This window comes from Varroa destructor, unplaced genomic scaffold (assembly GCF_002443255.2).
Source record: "Varroa destructor unplaced genomic scaffold, Vdes_3.0 BEIS01000006.1, whole genome shotgun sequence".
Classification (NCBI taxonomy): domain Eukaryota; kingdom Metazoa; phylum Arthropoda; class Arachnida; order Mesostigmata; family Varroidae; genus Varroa; species Varroa destructor.
Genome location: NW_019211459.1, coordinates 11,190,217 through 11,217,094, shown reverse-complemented (window position 1 = coordinate 11,217,094; position 26,878 = coordinate 11,190,217). Strand labels below are relative to the sequence as shown.

Below are 26,878 nucleotides of genomic sequence, written 5' to 3'. Positions count from 1 at the left end.
TGTCATGCCTAGTTTTTTGCATTTCTTATAAGACCCTGCCGATTCCAAGGAATATTTAGAGTATGAAAGGAGCCGAGATATACAGGACATCTTACCCAAATAGTTTTGTCGGAAACAAAAAATATAACGCGATGTCTACAGTGGGATTTATCTTGTCGGTTAAATACGTTTCTCGAAGTTCGTCCACGAGTGTATAATATTGTATACATATAATGGAAGAAAAAAGGTAGCTATTTAGAATACATAATAGTTACATATTGGTGCCCACAAGCAAATTTTTCTGTGGCTGCATTAGAGTATTTCCCTCGAGATTTGCTCGGTGCATATTCATTTTCATAACTACGAGCGGTCCGCACCCTCAAGGATTTATTAGGCCATTTGCTTAGAGGTATGTGGCTCCTAGTAACCACAGTGGTATCTTTACCGTCAAGAGGTCAAAGCCACTATTTTTTCCGCATCATACACAGAATCAAAGTTCCTCCTTACTACTAGCGTAAAAAATTTCGTCCAAATTAGAAATTAGGCAGGACGATGCCGGTAGTGTGCCGCACTGATTAAAAATTTGTTTGGGCTTACCATGAACGCTATTTATCTTCGCTTGGATGAGAGACTAGCAGGTAGAATGCACCTCGAGGCTAGTTTTCCCAGTTACTTTAAATCTCCCGCCTGCACTTCGACGACCCCAAGTAGACTTGAAAACCAAGCAAGCAGTCTTTATACTTAAGTGAAGACAGTAAAATTTAATGATACTTAGTAGTTAACAAAACGCTTATAATAGGATCGAACGAAGGGCGCATGACCCCAAACAAATATGTTTAGTTTTGATAAGTCGGTAATTTTATTAGCTTATATAACGACTGGACACTACTGTAGCATCCTTGTCTTCTGAGCGTACCTGTCTTACATTTCGTATACTTTAATTATACATTATTTATAGATTACATGATTTTTTAATAGTTTTTTAATAGAAGTGCATATATTATATGGGTTATCCAAGATTCGAAATAGACATCGGTGCATTAATGTTCTAAAATAATCACATATACAAAGATTCAGTAACTAGTTAGTCGGAGCGGCGTCATTTAACGTGTTCGACTCATTTTCAACCTGTTCTTATAGCTTGAACTGATGTTTAGAAAGTCTGGCGGTGTGCGAACGATGCGAAATTTCAGTGTTCAGTTCCTTCTGCCTACTAGATCAGAATAAATGTCAACACCATTTTCGCGGATGTAAGCTATCATCCCTTTACGAAATATTATATAGGGACGATACATACACATCGATCATTACTAGAATGGAGCATGTGGATCACACAAAACATTTACTTAAAATTTAACATGTTTGTGATTTTTAAGAGGCAACGTCTCATTTATCTTAAGCTGCAGTTATCATTGAAACGTGATAAGTAATTAGGTAAAAAAAAGGATAGCAACATGGATTCAGTCTACTTGTATTTAGTGCTTAGAATCGTTCGTCTGTTAAGCCTGTTTGGCAAACCCCTTCGATCCTACGGGCTTGATTGCTGTATACAACAAATATACTAACATATTAGTTATATTATCTGCATACGACAAATACACTAGCATATTAATTATACTATACCATAATATTAATTATAAGGCAAACATGTCGATAAAAGGTTTTCGTTTTTACCCACATGCAGCTGGCTATAAACCTTAGGACTACTAACGTCGTCGTTTTGTAGAGAAAGAAAACTGCATCTGATTTGCGAGCATTGCTTGGGAGCCAATAATCGTTATGCCCCACTGGCTGAAGCGAGAGCCATTAGAAACGAAAGTCAGGGATTCATTTTGAGTAACTACTGTTTTCATACATTCGGTCGATTTCCTTCTGATAATGTTCTTGAATTTGCTTGCGGCGTAGTTTGAAGGCAGCCGTTACCAGCCCGCTATCCGGGGTCCATTCTTCGGCGCACAAAGTCAGTTTTTTTGGAATCTCGACCGTTTTGAATCTGCGCCTCCGCAGCTGTGCCTCGAAATTAACGAGTAGATATTGGACAATCGCAGGGTCCTAATGATATTACGATAAACGACCAGTATAAAGAGCAGAAAGACAGTATTATTTATGTATACCAGAGACTGCTAACAAATGTAAGGTGGCCTTATGTGAATTGTGCTAATATACGTTTAATGGACACACCTTTAAGCTTAATGCATCTGCTTTCTGATCTTTAAGGTAGGTTTATGAGGAATTTCAGGATATCTTTATCTCAATAAAATGGATCATTAACGTAGTTGGCTTCTTCGCGACGTTAGGTCACTGCTTGGAAGATGTATTGGCATTTGTGTCCACATAGATTAAGCTGTGATCTGTTTTTTCTACTGGATTACGAACTAGCCAAGAATACAAAGACGTTTTGCACAAAGTAAGTATTAATATTAAGCCATTCACTTGGTCATAAGTTTTGAAAAGCTTTCGGACTTCCGCTGAAAATTCACAATACCATGTTGTGCAGCCAAAGCTTTGTTATAGAGTCCAGAGCCGGAAGTTGTGAGCCACTCAAAACCGAAGATCAGCCAGGAAAAACCTTCTTTTTCAAAAGCAACAGTGCGGATTTTTGCTTATCTAGAGTAAAGCTTCTATACATTGCTCAATTCTTTTACTTGTATTCGGATGCCCAATTTGTGGTTCATATCTGCTTGAAGATTTTCCCATTTATCATTGTCCCGTAAGTTAGTGTACGTTACAAAATAAGGATTTACCTTGCAAAGTTCTTTATTGTCCTTGGTGGGGTCTACTCCAACGCTGCAGGCAAGCGCCTTTAGGTTCTTTTCATTAACCTGCACCAGGGCGACTATATAATCTTGGAAGCTGTCAGCACAGACGCAAACCTGCTCCACGAAGTGATTCGTTTTCATCTCCGTCTCAATCTTGCCAAGTGGTATATATCTAAAAATGTTTAAAAGAATAGTTTTTATCATTAAATTTATTGAATATATCTATATATTATAAAAAAATATGAATATATTATAAAACGATATTAAAGAATCGTATTTAGCTAAACTTACTCTCCATTTTTGAGTTTCACAAGATCTTTTTTTCTGTCGATAATCTTGAAAGTACCCAAGTTTGTAACTTCGCCTATATCACCTGTGCGGAACCACCTCACGCCATCCTGTAATTAATTGTATCTTATTAGCGAGCTGGGCTAAAATGGTCTCTTGTGGAGCCCATATTTCCAATGTTTATTCTTGCTTAGAGAACGTTTGCTATATTTTGCATTCGAGTAAGGTTTTAAATTTTGATCCTACGAATGAGTCTGAATGCCAAAAGCACGAACCCATACATTTAGTCTGCATTATTTAAATGAGTACTCAGGGTTTAATAGGTAATCTGCAGTGAACGTTTACAGACTTATTTGCTGCAAGCTGGTGCGTATTCGAGTCGATGAAATATCTTAATTATGGGGCCAAATGTAGGTAAATTAGCGTAGTAACAATCATATAAAATAAATTGCTTCAGCTATTATTAGTTGAGCTCGCACAGAAACGAGTATGTTAGTGTATACCCATTTTATGGCACTGGTCGACAGTGCCTTTTACACCGCGCAAAGGATGAAACGCTTTTCGTTTCGGGTGCCCAAACTACAGTATCCAGAGTCAACAGTAGCAAAAAGTAATCGTGGATACTGACGACCCCACAGGGTCGTTGTAACGAGAATCGCCACTGCCAATGGCCGGCAGTTAATAAAATTTGATTACGTTGTGTTTCTATGATTATCTTTCAGAATGACATCAGCATATCGCGACTGTGCCGCACCTCTTCGAAGAAACACTCCTTGGTAAGTTGCGAATTTTTGTAATAGCCTGCCGCAACCATTTCGCCGCCGACAACAATCTCCCCTTGATTACACGTGACCAAGTATTTTCCTTCCGTCCAATCTTCCAGCCGAACCAGGGCACCATTTACGGGTGCACCAACGCTTCCTGTTGATTTGTCATTCAACTCCATACATGTGGCTGCAGCACATGTCTCCGTCAAGCCGTAACCCTGCACACGAACGAAGGCAGGCATATTATCGATAACGGTTTTTTCGGAAGCTCAAAAGCTTCTTAATACTCCCTTCTATTGTGTGGGCTAATGCATTCGGTGGTTCTTCCTAATGGGCACGCCAGATAACCTAGGTTTAGAAGTGGACGTAGACACAGGATGCGTGTTCTGTTGCAAGCGGCCAATTGCCTGAAGCTATGCATTAACTAAGGCGGTACCGAGAAGTAGAACTTGCAAAATTTATTTGAAAGCCGCCCGGCAACGTTGATGGCGTGGGTGGGTGCATCATCTACAACTTACCCAAAGAAATGCACTCTTTAATCATAAATTGGTTCAAATCAAGATGTCAAATATCTACTGAATTATAGTATATGTAAGTTTTTTGCTCCTTGAATGATAATACTTGTATAAGGTAGCATCCCAGTGCAGCCCTGATAAAATCTTGGGTTTCAGGCGATAGTGGTGCTGAGCCCGTGGCTATCATTCGGATGCGGCCTCCTACCACGGAGCGGATTTCGCTGAAGACGTCTTTGTCGTACACGGTTGAGTTCTTCGTTGGGCACACAAACACAAGGTGATTATTAAATTGCGCATGCATAATGCAATCGATATTAAAGCTCGTGTCGATGTTATTCACTCCACAAGGAGTTGACGGTAATCGTTAATTTGATTATTATATTTTAATAATTAGTTAATTATAGTACACGTGATGCTCTACAACGTTGAACAACTTTAATTTTTTATTGCTTATTGGTTATATTCTATGTGCACGCTACATTTTTCGCGCGTTTTCTCACGACTCTGGTGTATGACCATCGTTACTTGTGTGATAAAAAATAAATAACAAATCATAATAATAATTATTGTTATTAATAGCATAGTTTGTTCGACAAATATGGGTTATGGAATGTTACCTACCTGCCCAGCTTTAAATCTTCGAACAGAGTCCTCGACAGCGAGCTCTAGTACCCTCAGCGCAGTTGATCCTTTGGCAGCCGCTTTTTCAAGAATCGATTTTTTCACTCGATCTAACACAAGTGGAACACACGCCATGATTGTCGGCTGCAGTAGAGTACAGTCGCCCTATTCGGAGGAACAAAGGCAACGTGATTATATACATAGTAAATTGCAACTTTGTTTATTTAGAGACTTTTATGCAATACAAGATAACGATCACGGTTAGCCATGTTGCATCTGCACATGTTATGTCATCAAATCAGCTTTTCGCACAGATATTTCATATAAATACAGATAAATTGTGTATCAATTATTGAATCATTATATAACAGTAAATCCCTAAGCCAAGTGAAATGTGATCAAATATCCAACAAACAAAGGTATCTAGGGAACTCCTGCCTCAAGGCGAGCTAACCTGAAAAACCACATGTATGGGGAATCATTTACAGATAGATTCATAGCTATAAATTCAGTTTGGCTACGAACTGTTTGAATTGATTTTTTCGTATGTGATGTAACCACGTGTTCCCACCTTGGTTCCGGCCAGGAGGCCAGTTGAAGAGTCCGTAAGCGTAACAGGAGATGAATAGCCAATTCTTACGCCATACAAAATCGCGATTATTTCACAGTTCAGCTCAAAGACATGCGCTAGGGGCAGATATGCAATATAGCTGTCACTTTCTTGCTTGACCTATATTTGGCAAAACCAGGATGAAGATCGTTTCGGTAACTCGATTTTCGTTAGTGACAAACAAAAACTATGCGGTGAAATAGCACAAACGTAAAGGTTCTGCCGACCGACGCTATTCCTAGGTATTAAAGCGAATCGCTCGGCATTATTAATTTACATAAGAAGAAAAAATATTTGACAAAAGCTGAGTTAAATTAAGATATATGGATGCGCTACTTTACTGACGAAGGTATGTCGTGTGCGCTCTCTACGATATACATATCGTTATAGGAAACGTTATTTTCTTGCACTATGCCAACACCTCACTACGAAGCAGTGATAAAATATTATAGAATATATTCTTCCGCCAGGGTTACGTGGGTTATATGAGATGGGATTTTCTCCGGCGTCCTGTGCGCTAAGCATAGAACTTTTTTACTTACCATCTCTATTCGATTATTTTTTCAAATACGTCTGTAAGATAGGCTCGTTCAGTCGAAAAATTCCTGTGCAGAGAGCCGTCTCACCTTGAGCTTTTCGAACACATCGCAGAGTCCCCGAGCTGCTGCAAGCATATTTCTGTGGGTCAAAATAACAGCCTTAGGCAAACCCGTCGACCCAGACGTGTACATTAGAATAGCTGTGTCATCTGGAGTAGGTGGGACTTCTTCAAATTCACCCTGCATCACAACGTAAATACAAAAAGAGACTGTTCAAGTTCATATAGACGCAAGTTTTGATTACGTTGGCCGTCCAGAGATGTGTATTCCAACAAAGAACAATCGACAGTCAACATTTGCCTGATACTAGTTGAATATTCTCCATAACAACTCAAGCACAGGCTTGTTGTTCGAGTCGATATCGTAAACAGTGCGATCAGGTTTAACAATAGCCAAGAGCAACTGAGTATTTGTCGGGCGCATTTACGCTAGTTCACACAAGCCCTATGTAAGATAATCAAACGAGTAAGACCAAATAATAGGCTTCGTCGAGCAGATTGATGCAATATGAATACTTTTTACTCACTTTAGCACCTTTGGCAATGCGCTCCAATTCAGAAAGACTAAGAAGTGTTTTTCCCTTCATAGGCGTCGGCTTGGGGGCAATCTCTTTTTCCATATAGATGATGTGTTGAAGCTGCAGCAGCGTAGCCAACGACTAGAAAAAAACAATTGTGCCATTTGGACGAATACTTTGGCAGGAAAACTACATTAAATGAGCTCGTCAGACGCTAAGAAGTTGCTCGCTTGCAATTGAACATTTTAGCAAAGTAATGTAACAAAGGTAGTGTAATTAAGTAAACCTAAGGAAGTTCAATACACTATGGGTTACGACCATAAGCGCTGAATTTTAACCAAACTACGAAATCTCATTGTAAACGTTGTCTCGTCCGGCGGAATATTCCGTCCCGTAACAAGATCAACAACAAACAACATCTCAAATTCTATTCATTGGAATTATATATAATATATTGGTCGATCTAGCTAACTAATACAAATAGACACTGTATACAGGTTAACAACAACCTGTTGTTGTTGTTTTTTCGCATTAGATTAGATTTTGCATTTACGTTACCTTGTGAAACTTGTCAAGTAGCTCACGACTGGTAATCATTACGGTTGCTTCGGTCTCCTGTATGCCTAAAGCGTTTAGAGTAAATCATTAAATTTTCATATTAACATTCCGTTCATTGCAAGCGACGCGTATTTATCGAAGCAAGTTTGTCAGAATTGTTGTCTTCGTTTGGAAGAGACTGTCGAAGTGTCAGAACGAGCTACTTACGGAAAGAATAGCCAAGGACTTGTAGGAGGACCAAGGACAATGCAAGTCTCAGCGCACAATGTTATCTGTTTTTGACATCCAAACTGGCTAGTAATGCTACAGACTCTGTTCTCTTCATTGCATACATATGCAGCTTTTGCATGGCTGGCTTAATAATAAAGGCTGTTATTAATGTGGCTGCTAAATGGCAAACTAGGCGATTGACCGATGTTGCTGTTTATTATTTTCTAGCATAAACAGGTAACAAGCTGCGGCGAGACGCACTTAGATTTTGTCTAAATAGGACCACAAGTAAATAAGGACCAGAAAAAGAACAATGCTTACCATGATGTATGCCGTTTTCGCTCAGCATGCTATACAATGTTACAATAGGCATGTTTTGCCTGAGAAGCGCTTGGGCCATAGCCATCCATTCCCATCGGGTGTCCGCAAACAAGATAACATTTTCCCGAGGTTTAACGCCAATAGCTCTAAGGCCTTTCCCGTATAAATCCACTTGAGCGTCAACGTTATTATAGGTAAGAAAATTGTACTGGGAAAGTCTCACCTATTAGAGAGGGTACGTTTTTAGTAATGATGCAACTGTCATTTAAAAATGAGCCAGGCCGAAGTTTAGCATGATGGAAGTTACATGCACACGAGAGGGACAACGAACAGTCATTAGGAACATGCGTACGTTTTTTAGATTTACACATATCCGTAAATAAAACTACTGGCCGTGCCTCTCTGAAAGAGTGATTAGTCTGTTCTTCAGGCATGCTAGGACACTTTGCATACACGCGTTTTGAATGACGAGCAGCTCAATAGCACCTATTGCCATCGCCTCGGAGATGACAGATGGTAACGTGGTCGTTTATTACTCTCAAGCGGACAGGGCTTATACACAGGCCCATACTGCAGGAAATGAAAAAAATATAAGGGTGGATTGCTTACACTAAAAAATGGGCCTTAAATAGTTATATATACTCACGACGGGGATGGCAATGCCACGTACCAGCCACGTACCTTTTTGAAGACTTTACCATCGCTTTGTACTTCTTCCTGGGTTTCAATAATATCTCTAACGCCGAGACAGGGTTTCGTTCCATACATGGCAACAGCCTCCTTAAACACCTGAAAGATGAAGACTTTGCCGGTTGGATTTTGATCAAAAATTAGCTGCAAGCCGAATGGCTGAGATTCGTACATTGTATAAATTATATTTTCTATGACTGAAACGTTAGAATTTCAACGTGAGTGCTTTCTGTCTTAATCAATGTCTTCTTCTTTAGCCAACATTGCAAGGCGCTCTGCTTTGATCAGTAAATAGAAATAGTGATAACCACGCTTTAACTGAATACGACAAAAACCTTGTTGTATTTGTACTTTTTGAACCGGCATTTTTCTTCAACGTTGTGTTAACTTCTGTATTTAGATAATCATTATCGACAGCTTTCGTTGTCTCTAGACAAGGTAATTGTCATGCTTACATTTGCCTTGGCTGCCTTTCTCGTTAAATAAATAAAATAAAACAATCGACAAACCTGCGCCATTGATAGCGACTTGTCTAACTTGTCAAACGGCCGTTCGTTTTTTTTGTCAAATCTAAGAGCCTTCAGGTAGCCCGACTTCACGTATGGCGAGTACATGCTCACGTTTACACGCTCTGCGTACGAAACTGGTTTACTGAAAGGTTTACGTGTTGAACGTTAGATCAGGATTGGAAATGGTACAAGTTGTAAGGACTTACCGTGTTACGTTCAACTGGAATGATATTCGGATAGGTAAATATCGAAGTGCTTATTCATTCAAATCAACAACAACAACAACATGGAAGAAAAACCCCATCGAGATCAAATGATCTAGACTGTACGTCATTTACAAATGTTGCATTTGCCTCGGCCCTGAAAAGGTACCCGTTTCAATCAGTTTTAAGTTAATAGTTAAAATTATTGCCTATTGTTCTAGACAGGTTCTGCCGAAAAAGGATAACATACTCATCACTTTCTAAAGGCTTTCGAAATGCGTTTTTGAAACGAAAGTATCCTAGAGCTGTATGAGCGATAGCGTCCGTCAACCTAGATTCCTTCCGCTTAGCATCCATCTTCGCACGTCAACGGTACACGGCCTCTCGAAGCAAGCAAATGCCTGGCTGTGACTAATATCCGAATGACGTAGCAGCGACAAAACTGAAAAATATGAAACCAACAGCTTTTTGTGAATAGGCTTGGGCAGCATTCCAGTGTAAGATCGTGTTTAAAGGACCTGGGCTCGCATAGCATTTTGAATGGGCTTTATATATTCAAATGTATTAATACACACAATGACGATTGCCTTTGCACTTACAAATTAGCAATGCCCTTTTTTTTTGTTAAACAAAATTTATCTTATCGATTAATCGGTAGTTTTTAATATGCCCATGGGCAAGTTTCACTGCATACACAACAACGAACGCAACGATAGAAGCTGTGATCGCTGACAAAGCTAACGACATCAAGTTCACTTCAACGAATATTGTTAGCATTTTCTGCTAGCGTATTTTCAATGTCTAATGATGTTTGGTATCGTACAGATATTCTGTAGTACCTAATAAACTGATTCTACCAATCATCCCGCCTTTGACGCTTTCAAACAAACGGTCCTACTATATATATATATATATATTTGTGAAAAGAGTTCAATATTATGGTCATAAAATATCTTTTTAAATAATATTTCTCCTTAGGAAAGTCCTATGAAGACAAATATTAATGACGCTGATTTTATAAAAAGATAAGTTTTTTTTTTTTTTTTTTATTATTATTATTAGGCAGTAGATAAGGAACTAAAATAAGGAACCTAAGAATGAACTATGTACATATATGTAGTAGAATAGTGTTACCTTTTATTAACTACTGTAGCAATAGTTTATGCAAACTACTGGGCAGACTAAGAGTGACCAGTAGTCAATCATCTCAGTATTTAATATTCAGTGCCCGAAAGCTAAAAAAAACTGTCTGCTAGTTCGCGCCGCGTAACAACAACAGTTCATTACATTAACAGTATCAACAACACCACACACAATCATATTCAGTATATAGTGTACATGTTTTGTAAGACCCGAATTAAACATTGTCCTCACCCGAACCTCCGATGTTGAAAATACCAGCTTGACACACGCAACACACAACTGAAAAGCCCCAATTCTAGTAACCCAAGCAAACAAGTAACCCCGGTTCTACTTAAATAAAGAAATGTATCTCAGCAAGTGATACCGACAAAAATATGTCATTTTTTTTTTTTTACCAATACGTTCACTGTCGCCTATATGAAGTGTCAGTTTTAAAGAACGATAACGAACAAACGAACCAAAAAGGGCTCAGTGGTCAACAATATTCTCTACTGTGCGATAATTGATAGTAATGATGCTAATCAACGATTCTTCTAGGTCGCAAATAAGTAAGTAGGATGAAAAACCCTTCTTTCAGGTTAGCACGTGCCAGCCATTGCTAACTGGTGCCACAACTTGCACTATTATAAAGTAAAACTTTTGCAGCTTCTTTGCTAGATGGAGCGGTTTTGTGGATTAATTACGAGCAGAATATTAAATGTAAGAACCTCTGCTTTTGCGTAGATCCTAGACTTGTCCTATGATTCTGTGTTGTAACGAGCCGATGATGAGCCAGCAAAGCCGTCTACACATCCCTCAAATCTTAAAATGGGCACGCGTTTTTTTTATCAGCATACCACTTTTATTGATGTACGCCCATTGCCAAATAACAAACGAATCATTCTACTTCGATTTGATTACTTCGTGGCCCGGACTACACGTAACCCATTCGCAACTGCTAGAAGTTGCTTTGTCGTCACAAAATGCAACAACAGTGCACCAGCGTATCCCTTATTGCGCTATTACTGCACATGGAGGGCGTCTCATCAGATCCACAAACGCACGAGATAACACCGCTCACGAGTCTATTCATGCAGAAAAAGCTTTATAGAACTTTGCTCTAAAACTTTGCTTTCGGTGTAAAGTAACGAGCCCAAGATCTATTCGATTCGAAGTATACGAAACCTAACGAAACTTACTTTTCGGCTCAGGCAGCCGGGCTGGTATAACTTTCAGCGCGCTGCGTACCACGCAACCCTGAGCAGTACTGAACACGCCACACCGCAGAACAGAGAATGTATAAGTACTACAGCTCGTACGTACAATAGCGTTACCGACAAAGGAAATTCACGCATACAAATGAATAATCGTGCATCGCATATGGAACGTAGACGTACGCTTATGAATCATATTAAAAAGTAGCCAACGTACGACTTTGGACATTCTCCTGTGACGTGCACGGTTACGCTGTAAAAGATGGAGCGGGACCATCGTTAAATGAACCCTCTTCGACACGCATGATCAGCACGAACTTCGAAAATAAAATGAAAATACAAATCTACAGGGCTTTCCATTTGATTTTCTTGCAATCGCGCGGCTAGCATAGTCGATTTCATACGCAGTAACTGCCATATCAGCGTAATGGAATGTGTGGAAATAGGATCTTGCACTTACGTTTGTTGAAAAGCCGCTTAAACACCACTTAGAGTACGCGTTTCCATAAAGCTGATGTAACAAGAAGTTTACAGTTCTTTCACTAACATGTTGGTGGTTTTGAGACTAAAAGGGAAAAGCAAGCATCTAATTTAAAAAAAAAAATAGGAAGTTTATTACCTATGATTTACTTATTTTCGATAGAAGCTACACTGGGGACAGTAGTCTGATATTCAATTGCTTTTCTTGTACTTAGCTTTTAAGTGTATAGGTTTACTCTTTTCGACGGATGCGTTTAGTTTTAGAAAACTCATTACTAAAGTAGCCTCGATGCTTTGATGTTAGAAATAGAAAAAAATTGGAACTAATAATTAAAGTTGAAGATGTCACCTGTGTATGAAAAACGTCCGTGGACGTTTCAGCAGATGTTCACACCTGGCTCCCAGGCGGATTTATTTTTCATCAGGAGTTTTTGTTAAAGATTTGACACAATTGCCCTCAGAGATTTGGACTTGGAGTCACCCATACCTATGGCTACCATCAATCACACGATTTAAAGTACCCAACATTAGCCAATTCCGTACCACAACGATTTTTCATTAACTTCTGGCTGGTGTCTATCGCTTATTACTTCGAGTGGATAGTATCGAACTTTAGCGCCGAACAAATAAAAATATACAAAGGCTTAGTCATGCAGCATGCTCGTGCAGCGTTCGCAATAAAGAACCCATTGTTTGTTCGGAGAACGTTCGTGTTTATTTGTATCAGGACAATCTCCCTAAAAAGCAGGTCTTTCTCGATCACTTTTCTTTTCCCATTTAAATAACTTCTTCATTTGTACGTCAATCACATTACGTTTTCGTTTCTCTCCATTCCGAGAATATATTCTCGTTTAATTGAATCAATAGAAAATACACAGAAGGCATTAGGAGTCCACTCTTCTTGTTTTTTATTATAAGTATTTACAGCTGCCGGATAGCGTGGTTGGTCACAAGCTCAATTCCGGCGAATCTCATCAGCTGAAGTACAACGATTGCCACGAATATATATAATCTCTAAAATATTTTCGAAAAAAGGTATAGCTGTCCACAACACCAGCGTTTACTGATGCGCGAGAATGTTCGCTAGACGTGTTTGGCACTGGAATACAGTAAGGTAGAAACAAAACACGAGTTGGTCTAGGTTCGAATACGGGCGTGAACACGCTTCGTTTCGTGCTGGGAGCCAGCCGTCTGAAGTCCTGTTTAACGACTTATTTCGAAATTTCGTTATCAGTAGACTTCATCGTCCAGCGCATGATTCAAACAGCATCAGAAACAGGACGATGCGCACGCTCTTCTTTAACGCTACAAGACAACAAATGATCAAGATTATCCCGTCAAACTTGGCTTGCTTAAAATCACCAACAATCTTCTGTAGCATTTCGCTTTCCTAGTTTGTTTGCTTTTTGCTTTATTTGTTTTTAACATGCAGGTAGTTTTTGTGTTTCTTTTATGTTTCAGGACAAGGTATACGAATTGTTGTGTACTATAGTTGCATGGCACTGCAACAAGCGCATTAGAAAGCTGTAAAAAGTGACTGGTTAATTAGCTAGTCAATCAGTTGGCGTAAAAGTCGCCACTGGGATCCGCTATCCAGGGATAATTTCTGGGGCATTCGACGCACGTGTGCAAACGAACGGTCTCGCCAGGAAGTTCCCGAGTGGTCAATGGACACGCGTTTGGGAGAGAACAGGCGGGCTGACCCTTAACATCACACTTTTCTTTCCATGGCCCAAACGAATTAATTGCAGAAATCTCAGCCGGGTGCTGAATCCATTCGAGCACCTACAATTGTCATTGCAGTAGGACGATAAGTTATGAAGAAAATTTTTTGAACGTAAGGGTTGTACTATGAACGCGTCCGGATTAATCACTATCTATTTAAATATTGTAGAACGAATATATTCGTATTTGGTAGGGAAACATGTTTCTCTAAGGATCATAGGCAACTGGTACTGATGAAGCAACTTCTAACGCCAGCACCATATTTGAAATTCGAAAGATCATTTCGGCCTAACCTTCTGTCGTAGCCCAGGACATCTGACTAAATGTATAGTTCAATGGCAGGTTCGGGCTGCAGGCATATCTCCATAGAGGAACACTAGACGACGCATCATTCATCAGTAAATCTTATCACATGCATTATATATTGTTTATACTACCATAGTGTGCGTATCTATTGTTTTTTAATACGATGATTAATAAACAGAAGTGCATCACATTTTCCTTGCGAAGTGAAATCGTTCATTCTAAACTAAAATTACTAGTAAATATAGGATAACGATCTGCCTCGACTTCAGAAACGCACCTGGCTCATTGTCACAAAGTAGACATCATTTTTGTCTAATATCTCGTCAACCCATTGGATGAAGGCGTCTAGATACTCAGGATTAAGCTTTAGCCACGACGCGTGAAAGTAAAGGCCCAACGGGGCTCTGTTCGTCTTGTAATGCCTTTCGAAGTTGTGGTTGAGGAAGCTGTAGAATTGGTCGCCGGAAATAATATTTGAGCAGGCGTCGACCATCGCACAACCGGCAAGTTCCTCATCAAAGGTCGGGTCGTCTCGTCGATCTAACTCATTCATTACCATCTCCCAGACAGCGTGTGATCGCGAAGGGCAGTTCTGTCCGTTTCCGTGACACCTAGAAACGACAGCAAAATGACAGGATAACAGGTAAAGCATTAGCCATACTTTATTATTATTACAGATACATGTACAGAGACATTTGGCATGAATAGCAGCGTAAGCTACGTTACCTGTGAGGCATACGAAAGAATAGTGTATATGGCCAAAGGGGCGGGTTTGAGAGGGGTGCGGTAATGGTGGAGTCGTAGAGGAAAGCCTGGTCCTCCATCATGAAGAACTGGGGATTGCCACCCACTCGGAGATAGGGTGCTCGGACTCCAACAATCGAATTATCAGTGATGTTAGCAAAACGCTCCATAATGTAACGGGAACCAGCCATTTCCTTGGTCCAAGTGTCCTTGTTTCCTTGGGACCAGTAATTTTCATCGTTTTTATGGCTATTCAGCAAAAAAACATACTGTCATGAATTTCGAATAGTCCTTTTCGAACATGTCTATTAGTCCGTTCACTCCTGCACATTCGTTTTGTGGAAGGCATTTCTGCCATTACCAAGTAAATTCGCCTTTGGATTAATTCGTTAAAAAGGTTCAAGTTGATTTGTTAAAATGTTAGGCAAAACGTTACAATGGAGTTCTAATATTTAGAACAAGTTTTCATGTACCATATTAACTCGATTTTGTCATATTCATTTATAGTACTGCATTTGTTTAAAAAAAAATCTAGGTACATTATCATGAAAACGAGTAACGTAAAAACAATGACTCCGTGGTGGCAGCTCACAAATTCACGACGCGAAGGAAGTACGTACGTGATCGAGTGGGCGGCCATCTCATGACCTCTTCGGTGCATCTCCTGAATTGCCGAGTAGTTCGAATATTTATGCGAAATGAAAAACGTTGCCTTGATAGTACATCCATTGGGGTTATTACGGCCCTCCTAAATATTCCAGAGCAGAGGAAAAACATTCAGACTCCGATAGAAATTAGAAAAAAAAAACCCAATTAATTATTATTTGATGTCCAGTTAGTACCCCCCGCCATCTAGTGCCTAAAATCACATACTCGTCAATAGATAAATGGCATACTTTAAAGATCTTATCATAAAGGTCGATATTGTTGTTGTTGATGGCATCATCGAATGTGAGTGTGATCATTTGAGGCACGACGCTAGGTTCGAGCTTGCCAGGAATCTGGGTGCCGTCATGCGAACAGAAGCAATCAGGAAGAACACACTGGGTCGGATCACAAGGTGGAGCTCGGTTCGGATCCTAAAAATGGATAGCGTACAGGAGACATCACTGCTTTGTATTAGCATTCAATAGTTTGTCGCCTCGACGAGGAAATATTAATTTCTTCTCTAAAGTAATATATTTGGCTAGCTGCTTATTGAGTACAGGCTCGTCGCGATCTAGCCAATGCCTTCACACATCTTTTGGCTGAAGCAGAACTTCGCTTGTACCACGTATGTATACCACGCTTGTACCAACACTTATAAAAGTAACAAACAAAGTAGGAAATTAATTCAAATCTATCATAAATCATCCTAGTAATATTTCTCTTTTTGATTAATACATAAATTATTGACAAATAATTTTCATTAACCATTATTCAGTCTGTTTTTTCTCGTATAGCTTGGAAATTAATATTGCTTCGTACAAATTTATATATATATTTTTTCATAAACTCATATATATACAATATAAACCAAATTTATATAGAAAATTTTTCATAGTACGCAATGCGTAAACGCTCCGATCAGCCGAGTGCCGTGCCTAAATGGGCGTCTAACTGTATTACACTTGTATTGATTGCTATTCGCACCTTGTCGGGCGTGCAGACGTTTTCGTCTTGGCCGTCACTGCAGTCGTTCACTCCATCACAAAACTTCTCTTGTTCGATACATTCGTCAGCAGAACAAGCCAATTTTCCCGCTTCGCAGATGGGCTCATCTGTAGCGAGCAGGGGCAAAGCGACCCGCGGCTTCTCTGTCTGGTTACAGTTGTGCACGTTAGCCTTCCAGTCGCACGTCTGCTTCTCGATGTCGAACGCGAGGCCGGAAGGGCATCGCAGAGCTAGAAGGCCCTATAAAAGTAATTAGGAAAGGACGATTGTTGATTACTTATTATTGGGGGTACTTAGAAGCCTTTGGCATTTTTGTACGAGACAAAAAAATTATTAGTTATTGCTCTAAGAAATATCATGTAGAAGTATATTTTAGACTAATTTTAAGAATATCTTTCCGTGTAAGCGACGGGTGCGAATTTTCCGCGTCGATCCAACGAGCGTCTTGCTGAGTCCCGGGGATTATAATTCTTTCATCGTAACGTAGCTGTACAAGTTCGAATTTATGTGAAGTTTAAAGGCACACAAGAAATATGCAAATTATTATAAAATGGTAAGAATATAATTTTATTCAAGTCTCCTCTACACACCTGAACGGAGCACCTCACAACATCTCGGCAGTCTTCGTCCTTTGTAAGGCGAAAGTATTCCGCAGGTGGTCGATCCTTACAGAGCTCGGCATCGTCTTCGCCTTCCCCGGAGTCACCCGACTGGCGACGAATCCGCCGTACCAGTGGCCGGGGTGAAGCTGTTATCAATGTGGAGGCTGTTCGTGGCCCGAGCAGTTTAACGAAACGACAAGATTCATTTAATTATAGGGCTCGCTTTAGTCAGACATTTGCCAATGCATAAGTCGATCACAATAACGTTATGTTTTTTGTTCAGCTGTCTCGAACTCGACTAGTGCCGCTTTTACAGTATTTGGTTTATTTAGCCACTTCAGGCACGGAACGCGCGTTTGGAAGACGTGGAGGCTACTATTAACATGTTCAATGATAAAACATTAACATCAGCGTAAATTGAAGTAATGGCTTATTGCATTTGGTTGTCCAGCACTGTCGTAATTTGTTATCTTCACCCCCCGAGTTGGGTGGGATTCGTAGGGTGTAAGATGATTGACGCAGTTAGTCATTGCTACATATCAGCTTATACGAGTCCACCTACATTTATTCTTTACTTCTTAATAGGAAATTCAAGCACGCGCCGAAGTCTGTTACGAGGGGTGGATTCGATAAAGGTCAGGCCACGTCGACGCGATTTACTTGTCGTTGCAGCAATGACTATAACGAAGAAGGGTTGCGGAACATGGCACATATATGTATGTTTGTATGTACAATGGCCATAAGTGCGGGGCTACAACCGTAAACATATACACCTCTGTAAGGCTGTCCATCTAAGAATACCATGAACGTTTATATAACGGGCAAGTTTTCTGCAAAAGCACGTAAGGACAATCCAGTCCGATTTGTCCTGCAAAGGTGCAGTCATTCTGTTACCTTGAATCTACCCAACTAAAACAGTTAATACACTCATTTGCTACTTACGTTATAGTTGATTAAGTTGTTTTTTTTTCTGCATAAGCAACCAGTGCATATATATATTAATATTTAGTATGATTAAAAATTTCGGAGATAATATCGATCTTACCGGGCCGGACTCATGGAGATATTAAGCACGCACTATGTGGTTCTATCGATGTTTGCTTGAACGCTGAGTAAATAGAAAAAATCAAAACTTTGGGTTGTACAGTTGCTCTTGGCATGGTGTCGAATGGAAGACTTTAAGTATAAATAGCATGTATTACGCATATTTAAAACAAGTTAATCTGGTTTGTTTTTTTTGTATTTTTGTGTATCCTTGTAATTGCGCTGTAGTAGAGTTTTCATCGATCTACCACACTTATAAAACATTTGTGGGTGAAAAGTCTTATTTGGCGTGGGTAGATATACAGTTCGTTTTATGGTGATAAAAACCAGCCGTCTGAAGCAATGCGTAATGACAGCACTGGACGTAAATCTTAAAATATTTTTAGTTTGTGTGGCACTGCTTTATTCGTAGTTTGTGTCTTGTACGAAGGTAGGATATCGGTCATCGTCTCCTTTTCCCATTGGATGTTCTATTCACTTCCTGTTATGACTAGTGGACCATCGGTTAATCTTCGTTGTATTTTTCTGCGTAGTGGTTTATCTTGCCAAAACATTCAAAGGTCTTCCCCAAAAAAAAATTATCAAATTTGTTTTTGATTTATAATTAAGTATAAGTATTTTTTTAAAATGACAACTAAATACTTCAAAAATGCTGTTACCGCATTTCGTGTCACCACTGTATTTTGCCACGGTACCACGTTTTTTTTCCATGTGCAGCATTCAAACGACGTTGATCTAAGGTTTGCTCAGGGTTGAGTATCTATTTGACAGCCTGCCCCGCTGCTTAAAAATAGCGCAATACTAGTAACAATAATCATAAGGAAACAGATCGTCCTCTCAAAGTAGAGCTATTTTCCATCAACATTTACTTTAATCCTAGATAGGGTTACGACGAACGACCCGCCGGTTACCTTTACCGCCAGGTCTGTATATCACCGAATAACGACTGCTTTCATATACAAAAACATATTTTGATTCATTGCTGCTGCTGCTGCTACTGATGATGATGATGATGAAAATTATTTTATTATATTTCATAGTTCTGGCAGAACTGACAAAAAGTTTACGTATAGTTGTAGCTAAAGCCAGTGATTCTGCACTTGATGTTATTATTATTATGACTCTTACTGCCACAACTGCTCGTGTGTATGAGATGGCGGCGCCAACACGGCGGATCGACTGGCTTCCTCAGCTATATCCTATACGATACATACATCCCTTGAAGTTTGCTGAACAGTCGTAGAATACATTGAGTCAGTAATGTTTGTGCTGAATATGATGATGGCTTGGCCCGACGAAGCAACGACCACCTTTCATTTCACTGCTATTAAGGCCGAAGGGCGTCTCCGGCCAAGCGTGAGACAGGCTGTCTGTGACCGCGATCCGCTACATTCGCAAACCACAACTTGCGTGGGTCTCTGTGGGTCTTCTCGCTGGCAGTCTTCCACAGCTACAAGTACTAAATACTTGCGTTTGATCTACCATTTTCTACCATGGTAACGTTGTTACCGTGCTCATTATGACATCTACGATTAATTCGAATGTTTGCCTTTAGTAGCCTGGTAAATTCAACGAATTCGCGCACGGCTTAGCTTGATTAGTCTCAAACACTAAGCTGATTTCACAGCAAGCAGATCGGCGCAGTATGACGAACGCTACCATCGTTATTCAGTGGTGATTTATCCGCGAAGTTCCGGTTCCGCCGATTGAAACTTGCCTTGACAAGTTGTGCCGTCTTATCAGTTTAAATGTTACTTTTATGATTAAAAAAGAAATAGGGATTAAACCAAAGCAATTTTTGCATTTTTTTTAGCGGGACCACGCTGGTATAGGGTGACAAAAATTGCCAACAAGTAAAACATATCCTTAGAACATCTGCACTGAATCCCCTTAGAAGAACAGAATGGCATTATCGCATAAGACATGTATACCCCTCTGATTGGTTTTACACAAAAAAATCTGTTTATTTTTCCGTATCAACTTTTCTAACATAAAAAATCGACGCGAATCGTACATACATTATAGAAAAATCTTGCGAGCAGCATCAAGTCATCAAACTTTTTTTTATGACGTTTGCTCGGATGCGGCCCAAAACCTGTGTTCGCAGTGGTCTCTGTCTAGATCTAACCTTGACCCATAACCGCATCACGTTAGCAACAAATGCCAACGTAAACAGCAACAGTAATAATGCAAGTATTATCGTATTTGTGCAGAAATTAGAAAGACCGACAATCGACTACAGTCAAGGACTACATTCAAAATGGCCGGAGCGTCCAATTATTGAGTGTTCTAGATGATGAGATGAGGAATCACTCACTCGTTCGCATTTAGTCTCCCCAACATGCTTTCAAATGTGCCGCCTACGTTTCACGGGTTACTACGCATGCGCGTATCAATTTCATTGATCTGCTATAGCGAATTTAGTTGCTTCGGCCCTCCAATTTTGGTAATGAGTTAACTGTGATTAAGTGAAAAATAATGTGTATATGGCTGAACCTTTATCTAATGCCAGTTTCCATTTCGCTCCTGCTCTGTGTATAATGCGCTATTAGATAGATAAGTTTAGGGTCATTATCAGAAATGGATCACAGCTTATGGAATCAGCACCCTAAAAAGACTAACTCATTGACTGTATAAAACATATTGTTATATAAACATGTGACGGTCGTATTTACGTTATCGACATGATTTCTGGCTGACGACTATTCGTTCAGCACGCGAAGAGGTTTGTAATGTTTTCGTTCTATACATTGAAAAGTAATCTGCATAGAAAGTGGCCTATACTGTTAAATACTAACTTCATAATAGTTGTATACCTTCTTCTATTTTTCCCGCATCTTTATTCAGCTGTTGTAACGGCGACATCGCGCCCTAAACGGTTGGTCAACTGTATGAGCGGTAGGTCGAGCGAAGCCTACTACATACAATCTGTGATGCAAGCTTTCAGTATGTGGATCGTGAAAAATTGTACGCAAACAACAGCAGTCGGGCAGTGAAACCCGTGATTCTTTTTTTCTTTTTTTTTTTTTGTTTTTTTGTTACCGTAATACGCATTACAGATTAACGAGCTCTGAACGCTAGCCAAAGTAAGTCAACACGAAACCACTAATGGCAGGGAAAAGACTGGACAGCGCTGAAATTCTCGTATTCAACGTAGTCACAGACCAGCTGTGACAGAAAGCAACGGATGATCCTCTCTTGCGGCTGTTACATACTACAAGTTGAAGCTAGCTTTGATAAGCCGTTGCCGTTAAGAGAGTTTTCGAGACCTTCAAAGCCATTTTCAATATTAACCAAGCCTAACGGAGCTGGTCGCAATCAATTGTAGTTTTATTATTACTGCAAAAGAATCAGCTTATGCAAACGTTCAAACGCATGAACTTGCAGCTCTTCTTTTGTTTAAAGTGAAATTAAGTGATAGGCCTTGGATAACGTGTACGTATTTTCATCGAAACTGAAAATAGGTCTAGGGGAACATAAAAAAATGTTGCCTCGACTTTTGCAACGAAACGCTTACTCAACCGACCATGTTACCAGCATTTGTAAATAGTATTACTTAGTTCTAGATAAGCACAATTTACTATGTCTCCGTAACGAATTAGTGGGTAACGCATTTGCTTGCAAATACCGGGTACGTGTGGCGGTTTAGGTTCGAAACCGGGCATAGACAGCCATAGGATTTGTTTCATGCCGGCAAGAGCCAGCTACCGGCGATACCGGACGTATAGCTGGAAATATAGAGAAATACGACTTTGTGCAGTAACGACATTCAAGGGAGCAGGAGCATCTTGTATGCCAAGCGATTTCGGCAACAGGAAAATCTTATAAAGGTTCAATGTTTAACGAGAATGAAATAGGCATTATTGATTAGTCTATATCTATCTAGATTGACTATCTTTGCCTTTACTGAGCATAGTAAGAGGCAAACGACAATCGTTAGCGCTTCAAATAATGTCGATCTGAAATCTCTTATTAAGTCGATCGATAATGCTGCCGCTGATTGATGCTAAGTCAATCCCAAATTCAATCGAAGCTAGAGAACTCGCACTAACGATGAAGTGCTAAAAAACCCCACTTGTGTTGATTCTACCAGAAAACAAAATTTCATTATTACACAACCTGGCTCTGTAGTGCACCTCGTTACGTTTTTGGTATCGTCGACGCCGCTATCTCAAATCGATAGGTACACTTTACTTCTTTGTCGTTTCGTTTTTCTCTGGTCAGACCAAAGTGGCTTTCACCAGAATCAATTGATGATACAGCCAACCGCTAGCGGCAGAAGCAAACGGACTTCGGCCATGCGAAAACACAGCGGCCCGCGGCGGGGTACTGCAGGTTTCTATTTTTGCGGGTACAGAAAAAAAGTTTGCTTGTTTACGTTCTTAGCGGCGAAAGAAGATAAGCGGCATTGGCCATATACACTGATGTAGGCCGAACACACACTGATGAGGTGAACTTTCGTTGTTGTCGGCGAGGTTGTCTAAGGTGCGATAAATTTTGCATCATAAGATTATATTTCAAGTCGACCACAAGAATGGAAGACTAAAGCCCACGAGGAGATATACTGAAAACCTTTTTTTAAGCTTAATAGCAGTAACGCTAAAATGAAGCACAATCTAGATTCTAAACGATCTCGCGTATTTGTAATCTCATTTGTGATACGCACTTTATTTGATGCTTACTCTTTGGTAGTACACTTAATCGATGGAAGCAAAACGGGTAGCATGACATTTTAAAAGCTTCATCTGAAGCCATCTAAGAATACGTTCTATTTAGCTTAGTTTAAGCCGCATAATACGAAAGAACATAAATGGACGACGCAAAAATCGAACGGAGTGGCACAATTTATAGGTCGGATATGATTCTTCGTTACTACTCAGCACAGCGGTTCTTATCTTTAGTGACATTTTGTTCCCTGTTGATAATTCCTATACCACCGATATATGTTGATAAGAGTACTTCGATTTAACATACATTTTAATTAGGGGAAAGTGTGATGCATTAATGTACGGGGCCTTCATGTATACGGTGGTCGCTTTGCATCTGCATAATAATAAACATTTAATTCAAGTCAAAATCAAAGCGACGACTGTCCAAAACGGTGGAAGAGTAAATGCCAGCAAAAATATTGAATTAAATCCACAGAATAATATGGCTAAGGTTCATTTCAGCGTATAAGATCTTGTAGCCGCGACTTCTTGGCCGCCACAACAACGGCGCACAAGTAAAATAAGATGGTATAATATTCATTTTTTAACGAGTTGAATTAAACCCATTATTGATGGAACGTTTTTAAAATTGCTTCCTCTGGCCAGCGGGTATGTAACGTCCATGAACACAACTATAGATCAATATTGATTATTTACACAATTTATTTATACTTTTAACTACTAATTAATAATTTAAACGATCAAGCTGCAGCGACCTTCCAGCTGAAGCAACAGAGAGCTCCGAGGAGCACAGCCGAATTTTGAAACACCCACACAACAAGTTCTAATCGTTGGCTAGTAGTTGAATTGTGGCGTTCGTTTAAAGTACTAATTATTGTATAGCGACTACGTTACGATTATGACGAGTTCTTTGTTTACGCGTTACGTAACGTCGAAACCAATGCTCCGACCCAATCGGATCTGCCGTTATGGTTAGCATCGTATCAGCATGGAAATATCATACACCTGTAGGCACGCAGTACGCAGGCCTCGTCATTCCATGGGCAAAAGACACAATCAATCGCCTGGACGGCAAATGACGGCAACCTTGCTTCTGGGTCAATGCAACGGCGACGGAAAGACGGGCTCATGAAAGCATGACAAGGTTATCTTCTTCACCGTCGCTGATTCATTTATCTACAACATATGGTATATATAGCACATACGAAACATGTCGAAAGCGCTAAAATAAATGATGGCGTGTATCAAATCAGACCTGTCTTTCTCTAAATATATAATACTAGGAATCTTGTGTGGATTGGGTTTTTTTGTCTGATGATAGAAAAACCCCACGGAAGCTTTCGATGGGGCATGTTCCGCTTAGCATTTAACGGCATGGACGTTGTGTGAGTAGGCAATAAATGAGACTTTATCGTGGATCTCCATGATGACAATCTGCGTAACGGACCTGCTCGCTCGGCAGTACATTCGACTTTTCGTTTCGGATAGGTATTCTGTAGGAAGTAACAAATGGCTTTCAATTTACACTAGTTGACCTAGTGCAATTCAGGTAATAGAATGTCCATAAACAAACAAATAGAGGATAGTTCTAAATATTTAGCTCTCGCATTCGTGCGCTGAAGGCTCGATATTCAATCAAGGATATTTAATAACGATTTGATGATGCAGTGATAATAAGTCTCTACATTGTTTTTACAGATGAACGCTTCACATACATTCTAGGCAACGCTATTTTTCTTGATATAATTCTCTTTTAGTCTTATTAAAGGTTCGAGGTGGCTTCGTAGAAATCACCATTGGCCCAGTAGCAAAAAGTCAAAGCTGTAAACAATTTATCATTTAACAATTCTCTTTCTGAGCGAGATTTGGATGTGGATACAAATATAAAAATATATTACTGTTCAATAATTACCGTTTTTTGAAATCCACTTGTTAAAACCTTTAAGCATAGCTCGTTATGCGTTCAAGGAGCTTTATTAGACTTGTGCTAAATCGCAACGCATAGCATGAATCCGTTCGAAAGTGAGACATTTCCTCGCGTGCTACGGCAATACTCTTGACTCACAATCATTCCCTTTTGTAACACTTTTCCAGTTTGTAAAACTTCTCTTAGCCGGTCCCTGTTTCACATATAGTGTTAGTCGGTAAATAAAGCTATGATGTCCTATTTCAACGCGTAGGTTTACTCACTGTGTGCACTAACCACAGGTTATAGGCCTGTTCAGTATCTATATGAGTTTTCATCGGTGGACTTGACTTAATCAAGTATGTTCATTCTCAAAACCGCGTACTCTGTAATGTAAGCAGCGCGTACGCCACAGGCTAACCCTTCAAAACACACGTTTCAGAACGAAAATTTAACGATTTATCCGTCGACGGCAGGATTTTTCCAAAACCACTCAAGCACATCCAAGTAGAACGTGTAGAACCCGCGTTACCTAAGAATCTCTCTCTCGTCAACGACACAAACATGAAGCTGTGCCATTCAAATGCTCGCTAGCTGTGTAGCTCCTGAAGTCCCAAAAAATAGAACAACGACTGCTTGAAGTGAGTTCGATCACAGTACCCGTGAATGCGATACCGTGTGATCTATATGTCTGTGCCTCGAGCTTTCGTCCGGTGGTGACTCTTTGTCGCTACACGGCGCATCGTTCACCCGACGTCATTGTCTATCCTTGACTATTCCGGTGGTCGACGTTATCAAAGATTTAAGGCAATAATTAGAAACAATCTTCATTAGGACGATCTATTCGATCGTCGAATGCCCAATGATCTCTAACAAAAAAAAAATTGACGATTTCTGTCATTTTGTGCGCTTGTCCACAGCACCTTTACAATCCGACAGATAAGGACATTCGATGCAATTTCATATTAGAGGCTTCTGATACTCATGTACTATGTACAAAATCCGTACTAACATTCACTTACATCGGGATAGATGCTGAACCACTGCACCACACGGGGTGTATGACTTTAATAAAACAATATCCCTAGAAATTACATGAAGGATGAGGTATGGGCTCTCGAAGACCCTGAGTCATTGCACAAATTTGTTAGGCGCCGGCGCGCATAAACCATGGACGAATTTTCTCCTTAAAGGTCACAACACTGCCATTATGATAAAGTTCTAGCAATATACTATTCAGCACAGCTCTGATTAACCCTAATTCGTTTAAAATGTCGTGTGTTATACTCACCTACGAGCATGGCCGCAATTACCTCAAGGCTCTTCATGGCGTCGGCTTTTACTGCCAAAACGCGTGAAAAAAGATTGTACACCACGAGTCACTTCTCGCGCGTTAGATCATCGTCGACTCGCGCTTCAGGCAGAGAGGATAGAGTGAATTTCCTTGTTGCCAATTATTCAGCTACAAAGACACAACCCTCGCCCGAAATTGCCGCCCCATCGGCGACGATGCGAGCGCCACCTTTTATAAAATCCCACAAGTGGTTCTCCCCTGTTTAAGTATTTCAGCAACCGGGAGCTCTTTCCCCAGAGCTAATGATTGGCTGTTGAGCGTCACGTGACGACGGGGTGTTCAGAAGCAAGGGCAGCAAAGGCGCTGAACTATACAAAACGCGACAAAAAAGTAGAAGCATCCGAGTACGAGTAGAAGCAATATGGACTCATAGTGGCGTGAATGACATATCATTTTCACTCTGATGTTGGAGTTCGAGTTTGCCGAAACCGGAAGCTGAATCGAACTCTATCAACTTCATAACGTGATCAACTTCGAGCAAGTGGAGTCGTAACACCGTTTTTTTTCTTTTTTTTCTGATACTTGAGAGGCTAATGTGTAACTATCTGGGACACCGAGATTTGGTTTAAGAAATTTTCCACAGTCTTAAGCCACTTTAGGCCGCCGTTTCTAATTGCAGAACCCGCTGAATTGATACGTTTTTCTACCTCGGCTGGTCATAGACTACTAATGATTTTTACAGTATAGTGACTCAGTATATTACAGTAAAGAAAAATCTATGTTTAATTCGCTTCTATCGCATAAACGAAACGGTAGCTCTTTCAAACGATCATTATAAAGCTCTCGTTGAGTCTTTTAGATTGATGGTCGCTCAGCTTTTTCAATGACTTAACAAATGATGATACAAATGAACTTATCTCGTACGGCCTTGCGTCGCTTCGTGGCGCCCAGATAGAATACAGCTGTTATTGA

The 26,878-nt window shown here is 40.0% G+C and overlaps 2 protein-coding genes and 1 long non-coding RNA gene across 3 annotated transcripts; all 3 read right to left on the bottom strand.

Annotated features, from left to right (window-relative positions):
• Positions 1-810: 810 nt before the first annotated feature.
• LOC111252255 (long-chain-fatty-acid--CoA ligase 4-like) lies at positions 811-11,626 on the bottom strand. The gene is made up of 15 exons (XM_022809801.2): positions 11,468-11,626; positions 9,397-9,588; positions 8,944-9,085; positions 8,426-8,533; positions 7,745-7,967; positions 7,214-7,278; positions 6,665-6,796; positions 6,166-6,318; positions 5,501-5,659; positions 4,930-5,094; positions 4,415-4,561; positions 3,781-4,011; positions 3,030-3,136; positions 2,724-2,910; positions 811-2,031 (listed from the first exon to the last, which is right to left on the bottom strand). Exons 2-15 carry the CDS (start codon positions 9,501-9,503, stop codon positions 1,807-1,809), a joined length of 2,151 nt encoding a protein of 716 aa, XP_022665536.1. The 5' UTR covers positions 9,504-9,588; positions 11,468-11,626; the 3' UTR covers positions 811-1,806.
• A 1,025-nt stretch (positions 11,627-12,651) lies between these two features.
• Positions 12,652-26,122, bottom strand: LOC111252256 (chitin deacetylase 1-like). Its single transcript, XM_022809803.2, has 8 exons — positions 25,904-26,122; positions 16,981-17,156; positions 16,370-16,630; positions 15,634-15,816; positions 15,358-15,485; positions 14,720-14,986; positions 14,271-14,604; positions 12,652-13,747 (listed from the first exon to the last, which is right to left on the bottom strand). The coding sequence occupies exons 1-8, from the start codon at positions 25,938-25,940 to the stop codon at positions 13,520-13,522; spliced, it is 1,614 nt and encodes a 537-aa protein (XP_022665538.1). The 5' UTR covers positions 25,941-26,122; the 3' UTR covers positions 12,652-13,519.
• LOC147754852 (uncharacterized) lies at positions 22,658-25,897 on the bottom strand. Its single transcript, XR_015316274.1, has 2 exons — positions 25,635-25,897; positions 22,658-25,385 (listed from the first exon to the last, which is right to left on the bottom strand). It is a non-coding gene; the product is annotated as an uncharacterized LOC147754852 (long non-coding RNA).
• Positions 26,123-26,878: the final 756 nt, after the last annotated feature.

What these genes read in the sequence shown, in the direction of transcription:
- LOC111252256 (XM_022809803.2), bottom strand. Translation starts at nt 25,940, where the DNA reads ATGAAGAGCCTTGAGGTAATTGCGGCCATGCTCGTAG. An exon ending in TTCTTTCGTATGCCTCACAG is followed by an intron (nt 14,605 to 14,719) that starts GTAACGTAGCTT and finishes TGTCGTTTCTAG; the next exon opens with GTGTCACGGAAACGGACAGA. An exon ending in ACTTTGTGACAATGAGCCAG is followed by an intron (nt 13,748 to 14,270) that starts GTGCGTTTCTGA and finishes TGACAATTGTAG; the next exon opens with GTGCTCGAATGGATTCAGCA.
- LOC111252255 (XM_022809801.2), bottom strand. Translation starts at nt 9,503, where the DNA reads ATGGATGCTAAGCGGAAGGAATCTAGGTTGACGGACGCTATCGCTCAT. An exon ending in TACTTGACAAGTTTCACAAG is followed by an intron (nt 6,797 to 7,213) that starts GTAACGTAAATG and finishes GTTTTTTTCTAG; the next exon opens with TCGTTGGCTACGCTGCTGCA. An exon ending in GCCTCCTGGCCGGAACCAAG is followed by an intron (nt 5,095 to 5,500) that starts GTGGGAACACGT and finishes TCCTCCGAATAG; the next exon opens with GGCGACTGTACTCTACTGCA.